This window comes from Rhamphochromis longiceps, linkage group LG8, assembly GCF_057381845.1.
Source record: "Rhamphochromis longiceps isolate RC_006_pf linkage group LG8, R_longiceps_female_GT1.1, whole genome shotgun sequence".
NCBI classification, from domain to species: Eukaryota; Metazoa; Chordata; class Actinopteri; order Cichliformes; family Cichlidae; genus Rhamphochromis; species Rhamphochromis longiceps.
This window is the reverse complement of record NC_140564.1, coordinates 22952269-22970889: the sequence shown is the minus strand read 5'-3', so window position 1 is coordinate 22970889 and position 18621 is coordinate 22952269. Positions and strand designations below refer to the sequence as shown.

At 39.5% G+C, this 18621-nt stretch overlaps 1 protein-coding gene across 2 annotated transcripts; it reads right to left on the bottom strand.

Annotated features, from left to right (window-relative positions):
- Positions 1–1698: 1698 nt before the first annotated feature.
- On the bottom strand, positions 1699–14790 carry aldh18a1 (aldehyde dehydrogenase 18 family, member A1). 2 transcript variants are annotated; one of them, XM_085416527.1, is made up of 18 exons: positions 14440–14790; positions 14171–14276; positions 11973–12124; positions 11422–11571; positions 10907–11011; positions 10667–10825; positions 9435–9525; positions 8677–8801; positions 8126–8270; positions 7960–8033; positions 7736–7835; positions 7174–7394; positions 6684–6821; positions 6370–6565; positions 6167–6288; positions 5406–5592; positions 3926–4021; positions 1699–3790 (listed from the first exon to the last, which is right to left on the bottom strand). In XM_085416527.1, the coding sequence occupies exons 2-18, from the start codon at positions 14265–14267 to the stop codon at positions 3594–3596; spliced, it is 2355 nt and encodes a 784-aa protein (XP_085272653.1). In that variant the 5' UTR covers positions 14268–14276; positions 14440–14790; the 3' UTR covers positions 1699–3593. The 2 variants fall into 2 exon arrangements, with proteins under 2 accessions (XP_085272653.1, XP_085272654.1); XM_085416528.1 differs by having other exon boundaries at positions 10673–10825.
- Positions 14791–18621: the final 3831 nt, after the last annotated feature.

Here is an 18621-nt window from a genome sequence, read left to right as displayed (position 1 = left end):
AACTAGAGATTTATGCTTCAGTGGGAAATCTAAACCGTAGGTATGTTATAACTGCAAACCCTCTGGGCACCCTACTGCCTGATTTAAACTCCTTGGGTGAATCTTTGCAGAATCTACGATGTAACCTACACAGTCAGGCTGACCAACCCAATCAGACCCTTTCTACAGCCTGACAGCTCCTTTGACTTCCAGTGTGACTGGGATTACTGCTACAATTGGCACCAGTTATCTTGCAGCTGCAGCTCCTGATGACACGATCACAAAACTCGATTACTGACTTGCACCTTAGCGTGTCTTGCTGCAATGTGCACTAATTGACATCTTATGCTTGATCAGTAATGGAAGGCAGTAACTCCCAATCATACCCTGAAGTCAATCAGCAAGACAACGAAATCCCCACATTAAACACTCTGACACCCCACCAAAGCTGGGTACTCTGAACTGTCATTTGGCAGGTACACAAGAAAAACAATCAGGACCAGTCCTCTGACCTGAAGGTACAGGGAAGCAACCATCTTGTCCACTGGAAAATATCTTAACGTGCTGGCACCAAATTGGGGGGATACAAGTATACTCTGCCAGTCGCATTACGCTTGGAGCAAGTCCAACTCCTCTCCACAAAACTGATTCCAGAGCCTAAATTGTGCGTTGAGCCAATATTGGATTAATATTGAATTAATATCCCTCAACCTCACGTACTGCACCAGTGAAGTAACATTGCATGCGTCACAATCCATATAGTACTGAACCCCTACAGCTCCTGTAGGTAGTGGGCCCACAGGAGGGCAGACCCATGTAGCTGCTTCAGGCTAAGGCCCAGCAACCAGACATCTCTCCCATGTTAACCCTGTCCCAGGAAGGGTAAACTGGTCCTGCAAAGGTTTATGTCAATGCAAAATGGAAATTATATTTAAAATAGCAGTTTCAGTTAGTAACCTCCCTGGTTCATAACAGAAACACTCCTCAGTGTTCCGTTACGTAGAAAACTCCTGTTACTACGTGAACTAGATGCACACACCTGCACTTCAATAGCTACTGTAACAAACAACTCTTTACACTTAAGAGATGGTAAAATACAATTCTATCAAACATTATGTATCAAAGAAGCAATACTGAATGCCCCTAGATTGTTCCTTCTCTACCTCCAGTCATTTAGATGATATTTTCAATCGCTCCACACATAAAAAGGACAAAAGAGTGAGATCCGAGTTTTGTCTCCCTCTTCATCTCTGAACCCTTTGGACTTGATGATGGGAAGCTGATTGAAGGGTAAGTAGTGCGTTTTGGAGAATGAATTCTTTAGATGATAGAAAAGAAAAAAGGAAAAAAGAAGAAACCGAGAAACCCAGAACATAAGACTGTGATTCCATTATTAGTCTCAGTTCTCCTTTTCTCCCTTTTCATTTCTGATGGCTGGATAATTAAACCTCTATAGTATTGTCTTCCATGTTACTTGCCCCACTTCCAGCAATGCGAATTCCCCTATGGGCAACTTTAAAAAGGGCCTTTTTAGACATCTGTTTTTCAGATCAGTATGACTTTTTTCCCCATTAATTTGTGTTCTTTGTGAAAGTAGAAAGACTAGTGCCAGGACAGAGATGAACATACATGTGAAAATGCTCAACATTTCATCTGCCAAAAAAAAAGAAAAAAGACAAAAGAAAGAAAAATATCCAAATATTCTTTTTCAACTTTTTATTCCACAATACTGCTATTAAATAACCCGAACTAATCCTTAAGTGTGCATTGCAAGACATCTGATAGCAGCTCAGAGGCTGGAATGTTACAAAGCTTAATTTAAAGGCAGTCGCATTCTCCCCTCCAGCTTGAAGGAGGCAGCTTGTCAATTACGATTCCCGCTCTGACAGAAGCTTTGGGCGCCAAAAGGAACAAGCAGGAAAGCAACAAAGCATGGAAAAATGAACACAACATGCAAAAATAATCAAATAAATAAAAAAATATGGGAATATATGGATGCATGTAAATTGGAGTGTATTTAAGTGTCATTATTGCAGAGAAAATCTCATTTTCTGATGTCCTAGAATTGCATATTTTTAATCCTATTAGGTAAGATTTTACGAATACATTTACAAGCTGCATGTCTGATAATGTCACGGGTCACGGGTATTTTCAAAAGACAATATATCAGAAACATACAGAAAGTTCATCCCAGAATTAAAGCGGGGGGTACAAATATTGTTTGAACAAAGAAAGCACTTACAGTACAGTCAGTGTGAACCTCGTGGGTAATGAACCGATGTAATCCACTGAGCCCTTAGTCACTGAGAGGTTACAATATTAAATGTAAATTTAAATTAAATGATCATTTTACCATAGTAATACTGTAGTGGCTAGAGAGAAGCCATTAGCAATGTGTATCCATGACCACACATAATAAAGTTGGGATAACTTCTAATGATAAACAAGTGCATTTTGTTATAAATATTTTTGGATATTTTTGATCAAACTGAAAAATCATGTTCTGTGATTGTTTAAAACACACTGCTAGAGGTTCTTTTTGATATATCAATTATAGCAATGAAGTGTTTTTTATAGGTTATTAGAGTAATGTGTAACTGCGAAGGTACTTAGAGTCCATTACTAATGTGTGCTTAGAAAGATTCTTAGTTTGCACAGTTACTGTCAGAGTAATTAAACAGGGGCTCTGGCTTCTTGGTACCAGACATATGTTAGCTAATCAGAGTCACTGCAGACAGATGCATGCTAGTTATCTGTAATCAGCATACAGCCACACTTTTCATATAGAGAGACAGGGACCATATGACCTGTCAGCTTAACCTCCTAAGACCCGAACTCTTCCACGTCATGCATTTTTAATTTCTCTTTGATATTTGGGCATATTGGGGCCCGATGAATGTAAAAACAAAGAATTACCAGATTTTTTTTTAACCTTATTTTTGTTTTTAAGAAAAATAAGAGCCACATATGAGGATATTCATTTAAAATTTTGATATAACAGTAGCAGTATAATGTCCTCGTAAGTGGATATCAGGCCCATGTAGAGCAAAATTGAGTATTTTGGTCTAAATAACCCAAAATGTGATGTCCACATATGTGGACGCCAGGTCCTAGGAGGTTAAAGTGGGAGAATAGTCAGACAACCATTATTAAAGTGAGATATTACCAGGAAATAAAGGAAAAAGAAATGACATCAAGCAAGGAATTTGAAGTTATTAAATAGATGTGTAAATAAATGAACAGTTTTAATATCGTTTTCTACCAAAATCTTTAAAAAAATAAATAAAGTAATTTAATTAAAAGATACCATTACTAAAATTAGTTTTCCCAGTGCAAATTCAAATGAGAAAATAATGACGAATCTCAATCTGTGTGAAGTATTTTTTTTTGCATGGTTTAAACACCGTTTGGGGTTTTTGCATAGTTTAATATTGGGGCTTATTGACTTACCCAACCTAAGCTGAGGTAGAATATTTTCAGACTCTTAGTCCTTAAATAGGAACCTCTTTTTAAATGTAGTAATAAAATGAACCATTGCTGTTTTGAGCAGCTATGTGCTTCAAAAGTTGAAGATCGTGAAAACAGTCAACCATCATCTTGTCAGACTCTCTGGCCTAGTTGCTGTCTCTCTGTCCAGCTAAAGGCTGCCCAGCAGGCAGGTTTTCATGCAGGTACTTCATGGTACCATGCTCCGAGAAGTCGGCTACTGTGTGTCCATCACCTCTCAGGACCCACTTGGTTGTGAGCAGGCCCTCCAGGCCTACAGGGCCTCGGGCATGTATACGAGCCGTGCTGATACCTACCTCTGCTCCTAGAGAAAAGTACAAAAAGAGTGCAAATAATGAGGACTACATGAAGAGAACATATCAGTGAAATATGAGTAAAAATATTCAGGCAGGTTTAGAGAAAACAACACAGAGGATGTCAACACAAGACCACCACATACCCAGTCCAAAGCGGTAGCCATCTGCAAAACGTGAACTAGCGTTCCAGAAAACACAGGCGCTGTCCAGCTGCTGAAGAAACTTCTCTGCTGTGTCCTCTGACAGAACAAAACATCTCATTAGTGCTATTGTGTCTGTAAACACTTTTGGGGCTTAATTTAAAGAAATGAGAATAGAAACTGCGCTAAACTGACACATTAATGCACTGAATGAGACTGAAAGCTTATATAAAACCTAAAACTATCATTTAAAGCAGGGGTGGAGAACTCCAGGGCTCAAGGTGTCCTGCAGGTTTTAAATATCACCTTGTGTCAGCACACCTGAATCAAATGATTACTTCATTGCCAGTCCGCTGGAGAACTTCAAGACATGTTGAGGAGGTAATTTAGCCATTTAAATCAGCTGTGTTGGATCTAGGACACATCTAAAACCTGCAGGACACCAGCCCTTGAGGCCTGGAGTTCCCCAATCCCTGATTTTAAGGCTTTCCTGAAAACAAAGATATGTCCCCTGACATAATCTTTGAAATTCACGTGAACCGTGCACATCCATCCAAAAATATATCTACAAGCAGGTTAATGAAGACAGCGTATTCACCATTTTTATCAATCTTCTTCTCTGATAATATCCGACTTTGATACAAACTGATTAGTCTGGAATTCACTGAGGTTCCTTCTGTAGTCACTAGATGGCAGCAACACATCCTCTACTGCATGTGAGATCATCCTCAAGGTGGAAATCTTACCAGTAAACACTTTGCTTTATTTTTTAAAAGTTAATTCTGACTGCCAGAATAAAAGCACATAATATTTTTAATATTTATATTTTCAAAGGAACGTGAACCTGAGTTTCTTTGCCTTACTGAAAAACTAAGCTCCCACCATTCAAACGATACTAAATAGTGTCCACATGTGAATAGAAAATTGTAAAATATATGAGACATCAGTTTTGTCCACATGGTAATGACCACAGCCTTAAAGTGAGAGAACACACTGGAAACTGCACAGGATAGCTTCTTTCAAGATGAGTTAAGGACACACAGCATGACGGCTCACTTCAAAGACAGAAGTGTGTCTGAGCATGTTTCAAAGTTATGAGAAGTCTTTTAAACTGTTAATCAGCTGCTCTACATTTTAAATGGGCTCCGTCCACAATCTAGAGTTACAAAGGGAGGATGTGCACTCATCCTGACAACACCTTGTCACTGCTCATTAATCGCTATGGCAGAAAGTGAGACGTAAGGTGGACTGAATCCAACAGAGAGAGAAAGAAAACTTGATGAATATTAAGACACGGAACAAAAAAAGAATGACCAAACTGACAGGTGCTACTCAGTCATGGTGAGGTAAGATGTGACAGGAATTGTGAAACTACAAGGCAAAGGAATTAAAAAGCAAATTGGTAGAATGTATTTAAAAAGAGGGAGAGAGAAAGAGACTAGGCAAGAACAAAGTACTAACAGCGAGATATTGCATCACCTACCATTTTCCGTGATTATAACGTCTGTGTGAAAGCTGCCATACTTATGTATGTGCTCTACGGCCTCCTGCATGCTGTCCACCACCTCCATGCAGCACTCCAGCTCACCATACTCTGTCCGCATAGACTTTGCCTCTGAGGGGCTGAATGTCAGGTAGGAGGCAAACCGAGGGCCTGCGTGAATCTTCACCTAGTCTCATCAGACAGAAATAAATTATTTCTAACTTTAATATTGTTGGGGGAAAACTCTGTAAAAGACCCAGGAGAAATAAAGACACAATGAGACAAAGTTACTTTCTTTATCAAACGTGTACACGGGTGAGCTGCTAAGAACAACTCACACCATGCACAGTGGCTTGGTAATTTTTATAGGCACAGAGCACAGAGACAGTGAGAACAGGATAACAAATAATAAACAGATAAAATAAAACAACTCCATATATGGTGCTAGTCTCGTCAGCAGAGAGCTAGGGAAGATAAAACAATCTAAAACAATATGTCCCAGAAACAAGATGTGTTTGCTGGGAAAGTCTAAAAAGATAATTCTAAACTAATCTAACCATAGGCAAAGGGCAGACAAAAGGCATCTTTGTACATTTAAAAGAAGGTAAAGAAACATAGAATCATTTTTCCTGTAACAAATATATTATGACAAAAAACTTTTTCATTTTGTTGGATGACTAGTGATGTATCTAAAAACGAGTAACATTGAAAGTCAGCCGCAGGTTTCCTTAATTTATCAATGCGTGTATTTGGCATTTTACCCGTTCAGTGCGGAGCATGTCGATAATTTGGTCGAACATAGGGGTCCTGAGGATGTCCCGGTGAATCAGCAGAGTTTCCATAGCGTTACATGCAGCTGGATAGTCACACTTGGAGTCTCTCACTAGAAGAGGAAAGCATTAGTCAGTCGCTGGCATGTTATGACTGACAGGCATTTATATGGGGGGGAACTGTTCTAACTGACCGATTTTTATGACTTTGTCAATGCTGGCTTCTGAGTCCACATAGACGTGACAGATTCCCTCGCTGTGACCCAGCACAGGAATGCCCTTGGCCGCTCGCTGAATGTCCCGCACCAGCTGGGATGAACCTCGGGGGACGATCAAGTCTATCATCTTATCCAGTCGGCACAGATCCTCCACTTCCTCACGGGTGCTCACCTGGGAAGAAATACGGGTTTGTGAATCACATCAGATAGAAGAGTGTGCTGTAAAGTGCTATAAAGATGACACAAGGTTCTCACTGCTTTTTAATAAATATGTAGGAAATCAGTTTTACCATCTGCACAGCCTCCTTGACTCCATGCATGGAAAGAGCTTCCTGGGTGAGCTGGTGGAGGACATGGTTGGTGTTGGCTGCCTCTTTTCCTCCTTTCAGCAGGAGGGCATTGCCACTGGCTATTGCCAGTGTTGATACCTAGTTATTACAGGTGTTCCGAGAAAGTGACAAAGTACATTTATAAAAATGGAAACCAAAAAGTTAGCTAAGCATATAAAGCACAGGATGTGTTATGGTAAGTTCTGCAGAAATACAAGGTGTTATTATTTATTCATGCTAATCTCCTATTCATAGTAACTTCCCCACATATCCATTAACCTCTAACATTTTAGTTTTATCCCAGTCTAATACATGTGTGTGATGAAATACAAGGACATTAAGAGGTCAAATATCAGCCTTGTCTTGATATTGTCCCATATGTAATTTTTGTCAACAATGTTCAAGTGTTTTATATGTTTTTGTTAAGATTTAAGTTCTTCTGCAGCAATACCTGCGGCAAGCAGTCGGGTCGGGCCTCAAATATGACCAGAAGCAACCCGATGGGTACAGTAATCTGCTCCAGCTCTAAATTATGAGCCACTCTGGTCCTGCGCAGCACTCGACCCACACTGTCCTGGGCGGCCGTGGCTATCTGGCGGAGACCTACTGCCAAGCTGTTAAGTTTGGCCGGTGACAGACTGAGACGCTTCAGCATGGCTGGAGGCAAATGGCCTACAGAAAGAAGGCATAGCAGAGTTACACTTTGATAGCAGGTAGTGAGGTATAAAACTCATATGTAGAGAAAGGGAAAGTCGCCCTCTGGTGGCAACACATGAGAATGTTATCCCTTAGGTTCAATGTTGAAGTTATTGTAGCAACATACATGCAAAAGCTGCTGAAGTCTGGAAATCAGTTACATACATGGCACATGAATTTATTATCCTTATTTTTTTAAGAGAATGTGAAAGCACTAGCACTACAATACCAACATAAAACATCAAACAAAGAAAATGTCTCTGCAAGTCTAGTTTATATTTCAAAAACCAGACAGACTTGATGTGGTGTCCTGTTACCTGCACTGACAGCCAGGTCCATATCCATCTTGTTTGCAGCCAAAATCTCTTCCTTCCTTTCAGTCAGCAGATCTGCTAGATGGCAGATGATCTCACTCCTCTGACAAGTAAACAAAATAATTCAGTTTTTCTCTTTAAGTGATAAAGCACCCAAAGAGCTGTTTACATTTTTAAATGTTTATAAAAGATATTGCCCGAGTCCTTTATCTAAAAACATGTGTCACCTGGTCTGGATGCAGAGATGCAAGGGCTCTTCCAGAACGGCGCGCCATTTCTGTCTGTTCCTCCACAGATGGGCCTGAAGGAGAGTCAGGACAGAATTAAACATCAGAGCCTGCAGATGCAGTTTTACAGCAATAAAAAAAATTTATTCAGCTCAGGTAAACTCACCGGCAGGTTTAAATTCAGAGAAGAAGGTTCCTACTTTCTTGCCTTCCACAATGTCAGTGATGACATGGCCTGTTACTTTGGGGTTGGTGCCATTTGCAATAACCACTGAGGTGCCACCGTGCAAGGCCCAAAGGGCAGCTTTGACCTGCAGCCAAGCAGAGATTTAAAAAAAAAATTTGTATAAGATTTACTTAATTTTAATACTCAGTCCAATCAAACGTACAATCTTTTATCGTGTCCAATATGACATGCAAACATTATCATATTGGAAGACACCATCTGAGAGTTGGGTCATCCCAACACGTTACATGTAATAACAAGCACAATCTGACCTCTTGTTGTTCATCTTATTTTATATATCACCGCTCATACTTTAAGGATTTTTCCCCCAGTCTGTGATATCTGCCCTGAGTTTTGTTGGTCGCTTGTATTTCTCATTTAGGTTTATGTAAAAGAATTTTCTGTAGAAAACTGATGCAAAAAAAAAGAAATGTACAGGAAAAACCTGAACTTTTCCTTATTGTAATGACTTGATGGGCAACTTCACCAACCTTGGCCTCCATGCCTCCGATCCCAACTCTAGACTTTGTACCATAGGTGATGGACTGCTGGTCTCCAGGGTAGAAGATGTCAATGAGCTTGGCATCATCTGTTCCAGGGGGGCTGTTGTATAGTCCTACAATATGACCATTACGCATATGACTTATTTGTTTGAGATGAAAATAACCAGCATTTACACATCAGCCTAAATTGTTCCCACATCCATTTTATTGCTAATGTTACTAAAGCCATAAACAAAGCTGGTGAATATAGTTTAGTTAGCAACAACAAAGCAAAGGTTATATCCTCAGAAACATCCCAAACACGTAATAATACAGATATAGAAAGAAACTGCAAGATCTCTGTTGATAAGAAAGCCCTATGTGATGATTGAAAGGTACTATTTTTGCATAAGTCAACCTCTTTAAAAGGAAAATCCTGGATAGTACCCTTTTATTGTGCATAATCATATGATAATTTACTATGATCACTCTTCTCTGCTGAAGTTTTGTTTTATTTAATATTCTAAAAGCCATCCAGATGATGCTGAATGACTGCAGCCGTGATTCTGTGTGTGCATGGACGCCATGTGTCAGCTCCATCAGCATTAGTTTCAAACACGAAGGCAGAAGGTGTGTGTTTGTCTTTCTCATATGGCTCTCCATTGACCCTGAGAGGGATGTTTTTTCCCCCCGTCAGCAAAGTGACCAGACAGATGGTGTTGTTACCTAACAGCTGACCCAGAGTGTTGTTGCAGTGACACACATACCCTCCACATCAGAGAGTGCGATGAGCAGGTCAGCCTTCATCTCTACAGCTAGCCGTGCTGCCAGGCTGTCGTTGTCCTTAATGCTGATCACCTGCAGAAACAGAAAATTGCTCATGTAAGCTCCTGAAGGCAGAAAAGCGGCAGCAGAGAGTAACCCATGAGCTTATTTTTTAAAGACAGAACTAAGCAGATAAACTGAAACACAAATATGTTAATACATATGACTCTGCAACACTGTTGGCAGCAACATCTGGAAAATGTTAAACAGAGCTGATCAACTCAGAGATAAGCTTGTGAAGAGCTTTTTGATGCTTGAGGTTTGGCCTTTTTTGTTGTTTTTTTCCCCATCAGATGTGACTGCATTTGGACAGAACTGTGAAGTTAACACTGACTCCTTTCAGGACAACCTAAAGTTAAACGATACAAAAGTAGGTGTGGCCACTCTAATAGCTGATTTAGACATTGGAGATGAATCTTTGTAGAGATTTTGGAAATCTCCCACCAGAAAATTAGTGTCCTTACATTGATGCTAAGATTATTATTCCTTACACTGAGGTAATGATTGTTATTTTCTCACTGATAAATTCAAAAACTGCAGCGAAAATGTAACGAAAAAAAGCACTGAACAGGCCAAACATTGTGATTACTAGGGAGGTGCACGCCAGGTTACAATGTAAGATTTGTAGTTGTGACATACATACAGTGTAGATTTCTCACCACGGCATAAATTTTAGCAGATAAATTACATAAAATAGGTAGTTATTTTTATTAAAATATCGATTTTGCTAGAAAGTTTTTTCCCCCGAAAACAACTGTTTTCTGTTAATTAAAGAAAACCTAAAGTTATACCACTGACTTATAAGTCGTAGTCTTCTAGCTGCCTAAGTCAATAATTAGTAATATTAATAATACAAATACAACGCAGTAGAAAGTGAAGCTAAATAATCTGATAAAAAGAGGTAAGTTATCCTCACAGGATGCCCGGTGATCACATGCACTGCCGTCTATCCCCTCCCTGCATACACATGCCTTTATGGTTGATTGCAGAGCTGACAAGGTAAGGTGGGGGTGGCAGAGGTGTTTCAGCGTGCGTGCGTGTGTGTAAGATAGAAAATGTTGTAGTTAATGAATAGTGGATGTTAAAAAAATAAAAATAAATCATAAACACCGTCTGCCACCCCTGCTGCCACCATCACTACAACCAGCGGTGCCCCCATGCTGCCTGTACCCACATTTACCCCCTGCAGGTCGCTGTTGGGCTCCGGAGGGGGCACCACAGCATCATTGGTGTTGATGATTGGCACGATGTTCATGTGCAGCAGCTCCCGCAGTGTGCTGTTCAGGTTCTGCCTCTTTTGGTCATCGTGGAAATCCAGATTTGTCACCAGGACCTGACGGCACAAAATCAGAAAATGTAGTGAGGGGAAAATTTAAGCAGTAGTAATTAATTAAGCAAGAATTTTGCAAAGCACCTGTGCTGTACAAGTGCTGTACTGGGTGAACATGGCTTCATACAGGGCCATCAGACCGCTCTGTCCAGCTGCAGCACAGGCTCGGGCCTCCAGCACCGGCAAAGACTGAAACACAAACAAACACAAAGACAAATTACACCACACCGACCAAGTGCAATTTATAAGCTAGACAGAAAAGTGTGACCTACACACTCTATACACAAAGAAGAATAAATGTAAGCTAGTGCAACATATGATAGTATTTGCACTGAAGTGCACGTGTTTGTTCAAGTGAACTGTCTGATAAAGCACCATAGCATAAACAAAGTTTTAATTAACTGTAAACAATGAGCTTCAAAATAATAGAAATTATTGTGGGATTATATTGGGATGATATTTCATTGTATTTTCACACTGAAGAAAATCTAAAGCATTTGGTGAAGATTTGACTTACCTTGTCAGCAAAGTGGCAAAGTTTTCAGCTAACATCAGCATCTTTATTTTCTGAGATACCCTAAGTTCCCATCTTTTCTCACCATGTCATTGAGTTGACTGTGTCCAGAGTGGAGCGCCTGCCGAACACTCTGGGACAGCAGGATCTCATGTCTCAGTCTTTGCTTGCCGAAGGCCACAGCTCCACTGGTGACAATCATCATCTCCCTGCCTTGATTCTGCAACATAGCCACCTGCGCAACAACGGACCCATTTAGTTTCACTGCTGGGGCTATTTTCTTCCTCTTCAGGCTCACTAATGATTTTGATTTAAAGCTCAGTTTTAACCAATTATGAACCCATACATTCTGTAACTTGGTGATAAATGTCCATTTTGTACTATCTGTAGCAAGTACTACAGTACATGTGTCTACAGAGAGATAGAAAATGAGTTGAATCAAAGGAAAAAGGGACATTAAAACATCATCAGTAGATGGGAAACATCATGAAAACCCACAGATTGGTTTCCACGTCACTGAATTTTAAAACAGTTAGGTCAAAGCTTGTGTTACCTGATTTTTACCCCCGTGTCAAGAATTTTCTACACAATAATCTGTAAAATGTATAGAGTGCATCATTTTATTTGTTTTTTCACCTGCTCCACAATCGAGGCCAGCCTCCCAAGAGCCAAGCCACACTCATCTCCACGTGTAACGACGGCACTGCCGAGCTTAACTACGATCCTCTTGGCCTGACGCAGCTCACTGCGGTGTGCGAAGGAGCTGCTATGAGCCCTGCCCTGGCCACCTGGAAGATATTTTTCTGCTTATTAATCACACTTAACTTTTCAGTACTGTGCTTAATAAGAGCCAGCTGCTAACATAATGTTCATGATGCTGCCCACTAGACTAAATACTAAGATGATCTCATAATGCCTGATTACATTCACTCAGCATTCACTTTGCGAGGTACAGCTAGCAAAATGCAGTTACCTAATCAGCCAGTCACATGGCAGCAACTAAATGCATTTAGGCATGTAGACATGGTCATGATGACCTGCTGGAGTTTAAAGTGAATATTAGGTGATTTAAGTGGCTTTCAATGTTGCATAGTTGTTGGCGATGGATGAGCTGGTTTGGGTATTTCAAAAACTGCTGATCTAGTTGACAGAGAATGGTCAGAAAAAGAGAAAATATCCGGTGAGTGGCGAGTTCCCTGGGAAAAAAAATCCCCTGTTAATGTCAGAGATCAGAGCAGAATATCCAGACAGTTTTGAGCTGAAAGGAAGGCAACAGTAATACAAATAAATATTTGTCACAACCAAGGCATGCAGAAGGGCATCATGAATGTGGAGCGGACAAATCTGCAGCAATTGCATGATGCTATCTATGCCACAAAGAATTAAGGCAGATCTGAAGGTAAGGAGTCCAACTCAGTACAAGCACGGTGTAACAAATATGTGGCAAGTGAGTGTACATCTCTTTACTTATTGTAGTTTAAAAATGTCTCCCTTCCACATTTGCTGATGTAACACTATCTGGGTAAATATTTTTCCTTTAACTGACCACTTCAAACAACCATTTTATTTTTTTTTTGCTGGGTTTCCGTTTCATTGATTACATGAATGAAGCAAACAGTGTGAGGCCCTTCCACACATCCATTTGCAACCTGGGAAACAGATAATCACAGCCTGCAAACTGCCACATCAGCAGGACACTCAGAGAAAGCCTGTGCTGACATTACACATCTCTGTGGACAGAGAGAGCGCACCAAAAAAAAAAAAGAGAAAGAAAAAGGAGGGGGAAAAAAACAAGGAGAAAGAGAGCAGTCGGTGACATCTTTTACAGAGTAGAGCAGGTCAGAAACTGCCCTGACCTACAAAATCAAATCGTTTAATGTTTGAGCATGTGACCAATACACTATAAAAACGTTTTAGCTTGCTAAGATCACTTTAATTATCATTTCATTTGTGATTATTTGTTTAATTCTGGATCAATCGCTGGTCTATATGTGTGATGATTAACCGAAACAACAGTCACAATATATAGTTATTGTCTTTAAAATGTCTGTTTTCATAACCAATTCTTAGACAGTCCTCTGGGAAAAAAGATTTGCATGAAGAATTATTATTTTGAAGTGATTTACCACATATCAAAAAGTTTCTGTCCTGGGATTAATAAAGCAATTGACATATTACATTTATTTGCTGGTGTTCGACTGCCAAAAAGAGATTTTTAATGTTTCTGTGTGTTTTCTATGTGTAACAGCTTTGCTTATATTGGTAAACAGACAGTCAACAGGTTTTACAGAGGGGTTATAAATAAAACGAGGAAAACTATTTGTTATACAAGTTTTTTTTCCATGACTCTGTGTTATTGTACCTACATTATAATCAATACAGTCCTTTTTGGTCACTTAAAATATCTTTATAGCACTGTGATGGTATATCTGATGTCATTTGCCCTGTTTTCATGGATGGATTTCCATTGAAAAAATACATTTTATATGTCAATTTACACATTTTACCCTCCAAAAATAAAGGATATATAAAAGTGACTTTGCCAAAAACCATTTGAGGCTTCTATATTGAGACAAAAATGTTCTTTCTGGCTCAAAATGCTTTTCATCATTCATTAGAGATAAATATGTTTCACATATGTTTGACAGATTACAGGCCATCAAGACACAAGTTTAAATTTGTTTTGGTTCTTTTGGGGGGCAAATACCAGAAATAACTTTTTTGATACAGCCCAGACTGCCACAATATTATCTTAACACATAGAATAATCTATTCCTTTAACTGTCCCACAAGGGGAAATTTGGTTAAGGCACATAAAGCACTGGATTACTTGCCTTGTGTCGGTTTTCTGGAGAGCAGCTGGCTTAAGTGTCTTGGTGAATCCGGGGGGATCTTTGAACACAGGGTGAGCCTCAGCAGCAGCATGGTCATTTTTATGGTCTTTAGAGACAGAAACACCAGTAGGACAAATACATCAACTTTTTCCATCCACCTAAGACGTCTTCTTGCATAGCAACATGAAACCTGATTGCTTGCATCCACGTGCACAGTCAAAATATAAATAAACCTCCTGCTCCATGCATATTAAGATGTTTCTTCTTACTTAACCTCCTGAAGTCCCGGTATATGTTGCCCTGCGTGCTAACCAGCCCCTGTCTTCTGTTAATTCTTGTTCACCTTCTTCTTCTTTAAGCTTTGATTCCTTCATTTATCACAGCAGTGCTCTGAACACAGACGGACACGGCTCCTCCCCTAAGTGATGAAACTTTTGCTGCAGCTTACAGCAAAGAGAATGAACACGGAGCGTTTCGCTTCGTTTAAAAAATATTCGTTAAAGATATTATACTGATAACTACAATAAACTAATAACTCTCACTCTGTAGTCTGATATTTAAAAATAAAAACCGACGCCTTGTACATTGGCTGTGAAGTGGTAGGAGATGACGTCAGGCCGGCCGGCGAAATGCGGAAGAAGAACGGAAGACGGTAATTTTTTTCACTTTTCAAAATAAACCCCTGCCACCCGACAGTCATGCTGTCGTACAATGCTGTTAGTCACTACTGTAATACTGACAGTGCTCTACTCCAGTGACATTGGTGGAGGAGCACCAGAGGTAAGGGGTGATGAATAGGTAAGAGTTTCTAGTAAAACAAAAGATAGATCATCAAAAATAAATTGTGTTGTTTAATAAAAATCCTGACTTGTGTGTTGATGGTGACTTAAGGAATCTATATATTCTAAATGCTTTTCCAACCCATAACCTCACATTAGGACTTGTAATGATACAGAGGGCCACCGCAGTTTGAAACGAAAATATTTTTCATTAAATGCGTCCTGTATTATTCTCATTTAGTCAATTTAAAAGTAACTGGAAGTGGTGGATGCTGAAATCATGTCCTGCACTTCTATAATTACCTTGTCACCTATATTTCAGTTACTCCATATAGTTAAAAAAATATCAAAACATGAATTTATTTTGCTTTTGTATTTTTGTAATTACACTATTGTGCTTCAACAAAATAGAGTAACCCAGAGGAGACTTGACTCACACTGTTGAACCCCCACTGCCCCTGGGACTATAGATAACTAAATTGACTCCTGTTGTTCTGGCTAAGTGTGTATTATTCCATTATACCTGACCTGTTCTTTTCTCTGTTGTCTGTTTTATCCCTTTTATCTGTTCTTCCATGTTCCTCCTCTCCTTTGCTCTATTATCTGTCTATCTGACTCAGGGGAAGGAACTGACCCTTACCGTACTCCTGCCTGCACTAATCCACAAACATGTCTGTGCGAGTGGGTGGTGCAACATTTTAATTCTGTTTATTTTTGGCTCTTTTTAACTCTTTTTTAACTATTTTTGTGTTCTCCACAACGATTTCATGGAATTATTAGGACATACACATTCACGTCGCCCTCTTGATAACTACTAGGGTATATCAACCTCAGGTGTACTTTGTCTTCAGTTCTTGTTAGAAGTGTTAGCATCGTGAAATATTTAATAGTTCTGAGCAGACTGCACATTATACCTGCATAACATCAACGTGTTTTTATTTGAACTGTGAGCAGTGTACCGATATTCACATTTACCTCTAAACATTGAGTATAGCCTGAGTAAAAGTGCACACTGATATGGTTGAATCTTGTCATGTTCAGAATACAAAGCAATAAGACCCTCTCCTCCAAAACTTATACAGACATATACAGTGGTGTTAGGGAATAAACACTGGTCAAAAAAAATTAAAGAACACATTTTAATCAGTGATCAGTGTAGCATCAACTTTATGTTTCCGTCTGTCTGACCCCAACAGGTTGCACCTCAGACCATCCAGGAGTGTCAGACATGCAAATAAACATCTAGACGACAAACAAACTGTAAACCATTTTTGATTGCTGCTGAAACTTTGGCATAAAAAAAGCCTGGTACATCTTTTTTTTTCACTTTGGTTTTCAAGCTATCTTTTAACTTAGCCACTGTAGGATGATCATTTTCATTTCCTTAAAATGTCTTAACACATTACCCAGTCATACCAGTACATACAGGGAGTGCAGAATTATTAGGCAAATGAGTATTTTGTCCACATCATCCTCTTCATGCAAGTTGTCTTACTCCAAGCTGTATAGGCTCGAAAGCCTACTACCAATTAAGCATATCAGGTGATGTGCATCTCTGTAATGAGAAGGGGTGTGGTCTAATGACATCAACACCCTATATCAGGTGTGCATAATTATTAGGCAACGTTCTTTCCTTTGGCAAAATGGGTCAAAAGAAGGACTTGACAGGCTCAGAAAAGTCAAAAATAGTGAGATATCTTGCAGAGGGATGCAGCAGTCTCAAAATTGCAAAGCTTCTGAAGTGTGATCATCGAACAATCAAGCATTTCATTCAAAATAGTCAACAGGGTCGCAAGAAGCGTGTGGAAAAACCAAGGCGCCAAATAACTGCCCATGAACTGAGAAAAGTCAAGCGTGCAGCTGCCAAGATGCCACTTGCCACCAGTTTGGCCATATTTCAGAGCTGCAACATCACTGGAGTGCCCAAAAGCACAAGGTGTGCAATACTCAGAGACATGGCCAAGGTAAGAAAGGCTGAAAGACGACCACCACTGAACAAGACACACAAGCTGAAACGTCAAGACTGAGCCAAGAAATATCTCAAGACTGGTTTTTCTAAGGTTTTATGGACTGATGAAATGCGAGTGAGTCTTGATGGGCCAGATGGATGGGCCCGTGGCTGGATTGGTAAAGGCCAGAGAGCTCCAGTCCAACTCAGACGCCAGCAAGGTGGAGGTGGAGTACTGGTTTGGGCTGGTATCATCAAAGATGAGCTTGTGGGGCCTTTTCGGGTTGAGGATGGAGTCGAGCTCAACTCCCAGTCCTACTGCCAGTTTCTGGAAGACACCTTCTTCAAGCAGTGGTACAGGAAGAAGTCTGCATCCTTCAAGAAAAACATGATTTTCATGCAGGACAATGCTCCATCACACACGTCCAAGTACTCCACAGCGTGGCTGGCAAGAAAGGGTATAAAAGAAGAAAAACTAATGACATGGCCACCTTGTTCACCTGATCTGAACCCATTGAGAACCTGTGGTCCATCATCAAATGTGAGATTTACAAGGAGGGAAAACAGTACACCTCTCTGAACAGTGTCTGGGAGGCTGTGGTTGCTGCTGCACGCAATGTTGATGGTGAACAGATCAAAACACTGACAGAATCCATGGATGGCAGGCTTTTGAGTGTCCTTGCAAAGAAAGGTGGCTATATTGGTCGCTGATTTGTTTTTGTTTTGTTTTTGAATGTCAGAAATGTATATTTGTGAATGTGGAGATGTTATATTGGTGTCACTGGTAAAAATAAATCATTGAAATGGGTATATATTTGTTTTTTGTTAAGTTGCCTAATAATTATGCACAGTAATAGTCACCTGCACACACAGATATCTCCCTAAAATAGCTAAAACTAAAAACAAACTAAAAACTACTTCCAAAAACATTTAGCTTTGGTATTAATGAGTTTTCTGGGTTCATTGAGAACATGGTTGTTGTTCAATAATAAAATTATTCCTCAAAAATACAACTTGCCTAATAATTCTGCACTCCCTGTACATATCCAGCAGGATTTTCTCTCCCATTGATATCTGTTTTCAGAGTATTTGTTTATTTTTTTAAGTAGTAGAAACTTAGTTACAGAATGTTTAATGTGCATTTTATATATTATTATGTCTGATAACTTTAGTGGAAACATATTTTTATATTTCCAGTCCCGGTGGTTTTTATATTGTTGTGGATTGTGTGTGATTTAGCAGCCCTGATGCATCTGATACCTTTGCATTGTTTTTTCTGGTTGGTACTGGAATTTCACCTGGATTTTATACATTGTGATTGTTGTTTGTCTTAAACAATGCTGATCACAGATAAATGTTGAATGCATCTGTCTTTGTCGTTTTCTTTTCAGACAGTATCAGTATTTTCTTTCTTTTCTCAGTCATAATCAACCATTTACATATTCTAATGAATTTAAATTTAAAGGATTAAATTGCAAAGTATTTATTAAATAAATCTTTCATTACACTGCTGATTAATACCCACAAACCTAATTAGCTTTATTAAAATGGGGCTCTTACATGTGTTAGACTCAACCTAACGATAATAGCAGAGCTTCACAACTATTTACATATTTTGAACTAATAACAATCCAAATTGTCTCAATGTGTGTTACAGTCTCCAGAGTGTGAAATGTCTGTGGACACTCAGGGGACAGAGGAATGCTTTGAGGTGAGCAAGAGAA

What these genes read in the sequence shown, in the direction of transcription:
- aldh18a1 (XM_085416527.1), bottom strand. Translation starts at nt 14,267, where the DNA reads ATGACCATGCTGCTGCTGAGGCTCACCCTGTGTTCAAAGATCCCCCCG. An exon ending in CATCTCTGCATCCAGACCAG is followed by an intron (nt 7,836 to 7,959) that starts GTGACACATGTT and finishes TTTACTTGTCAG; the next exon opens with AGGAGTGAGATCATCTGCCA. An exon ending in CGTTATAATCACGGAAAATG is followed by an intron (nt 4,022 to 5,405) that starts GTAGGTGATGCA and finishes TTGTTCTGTCAG; the next exon opens with AGGACACAGCAGAGAAGTTT.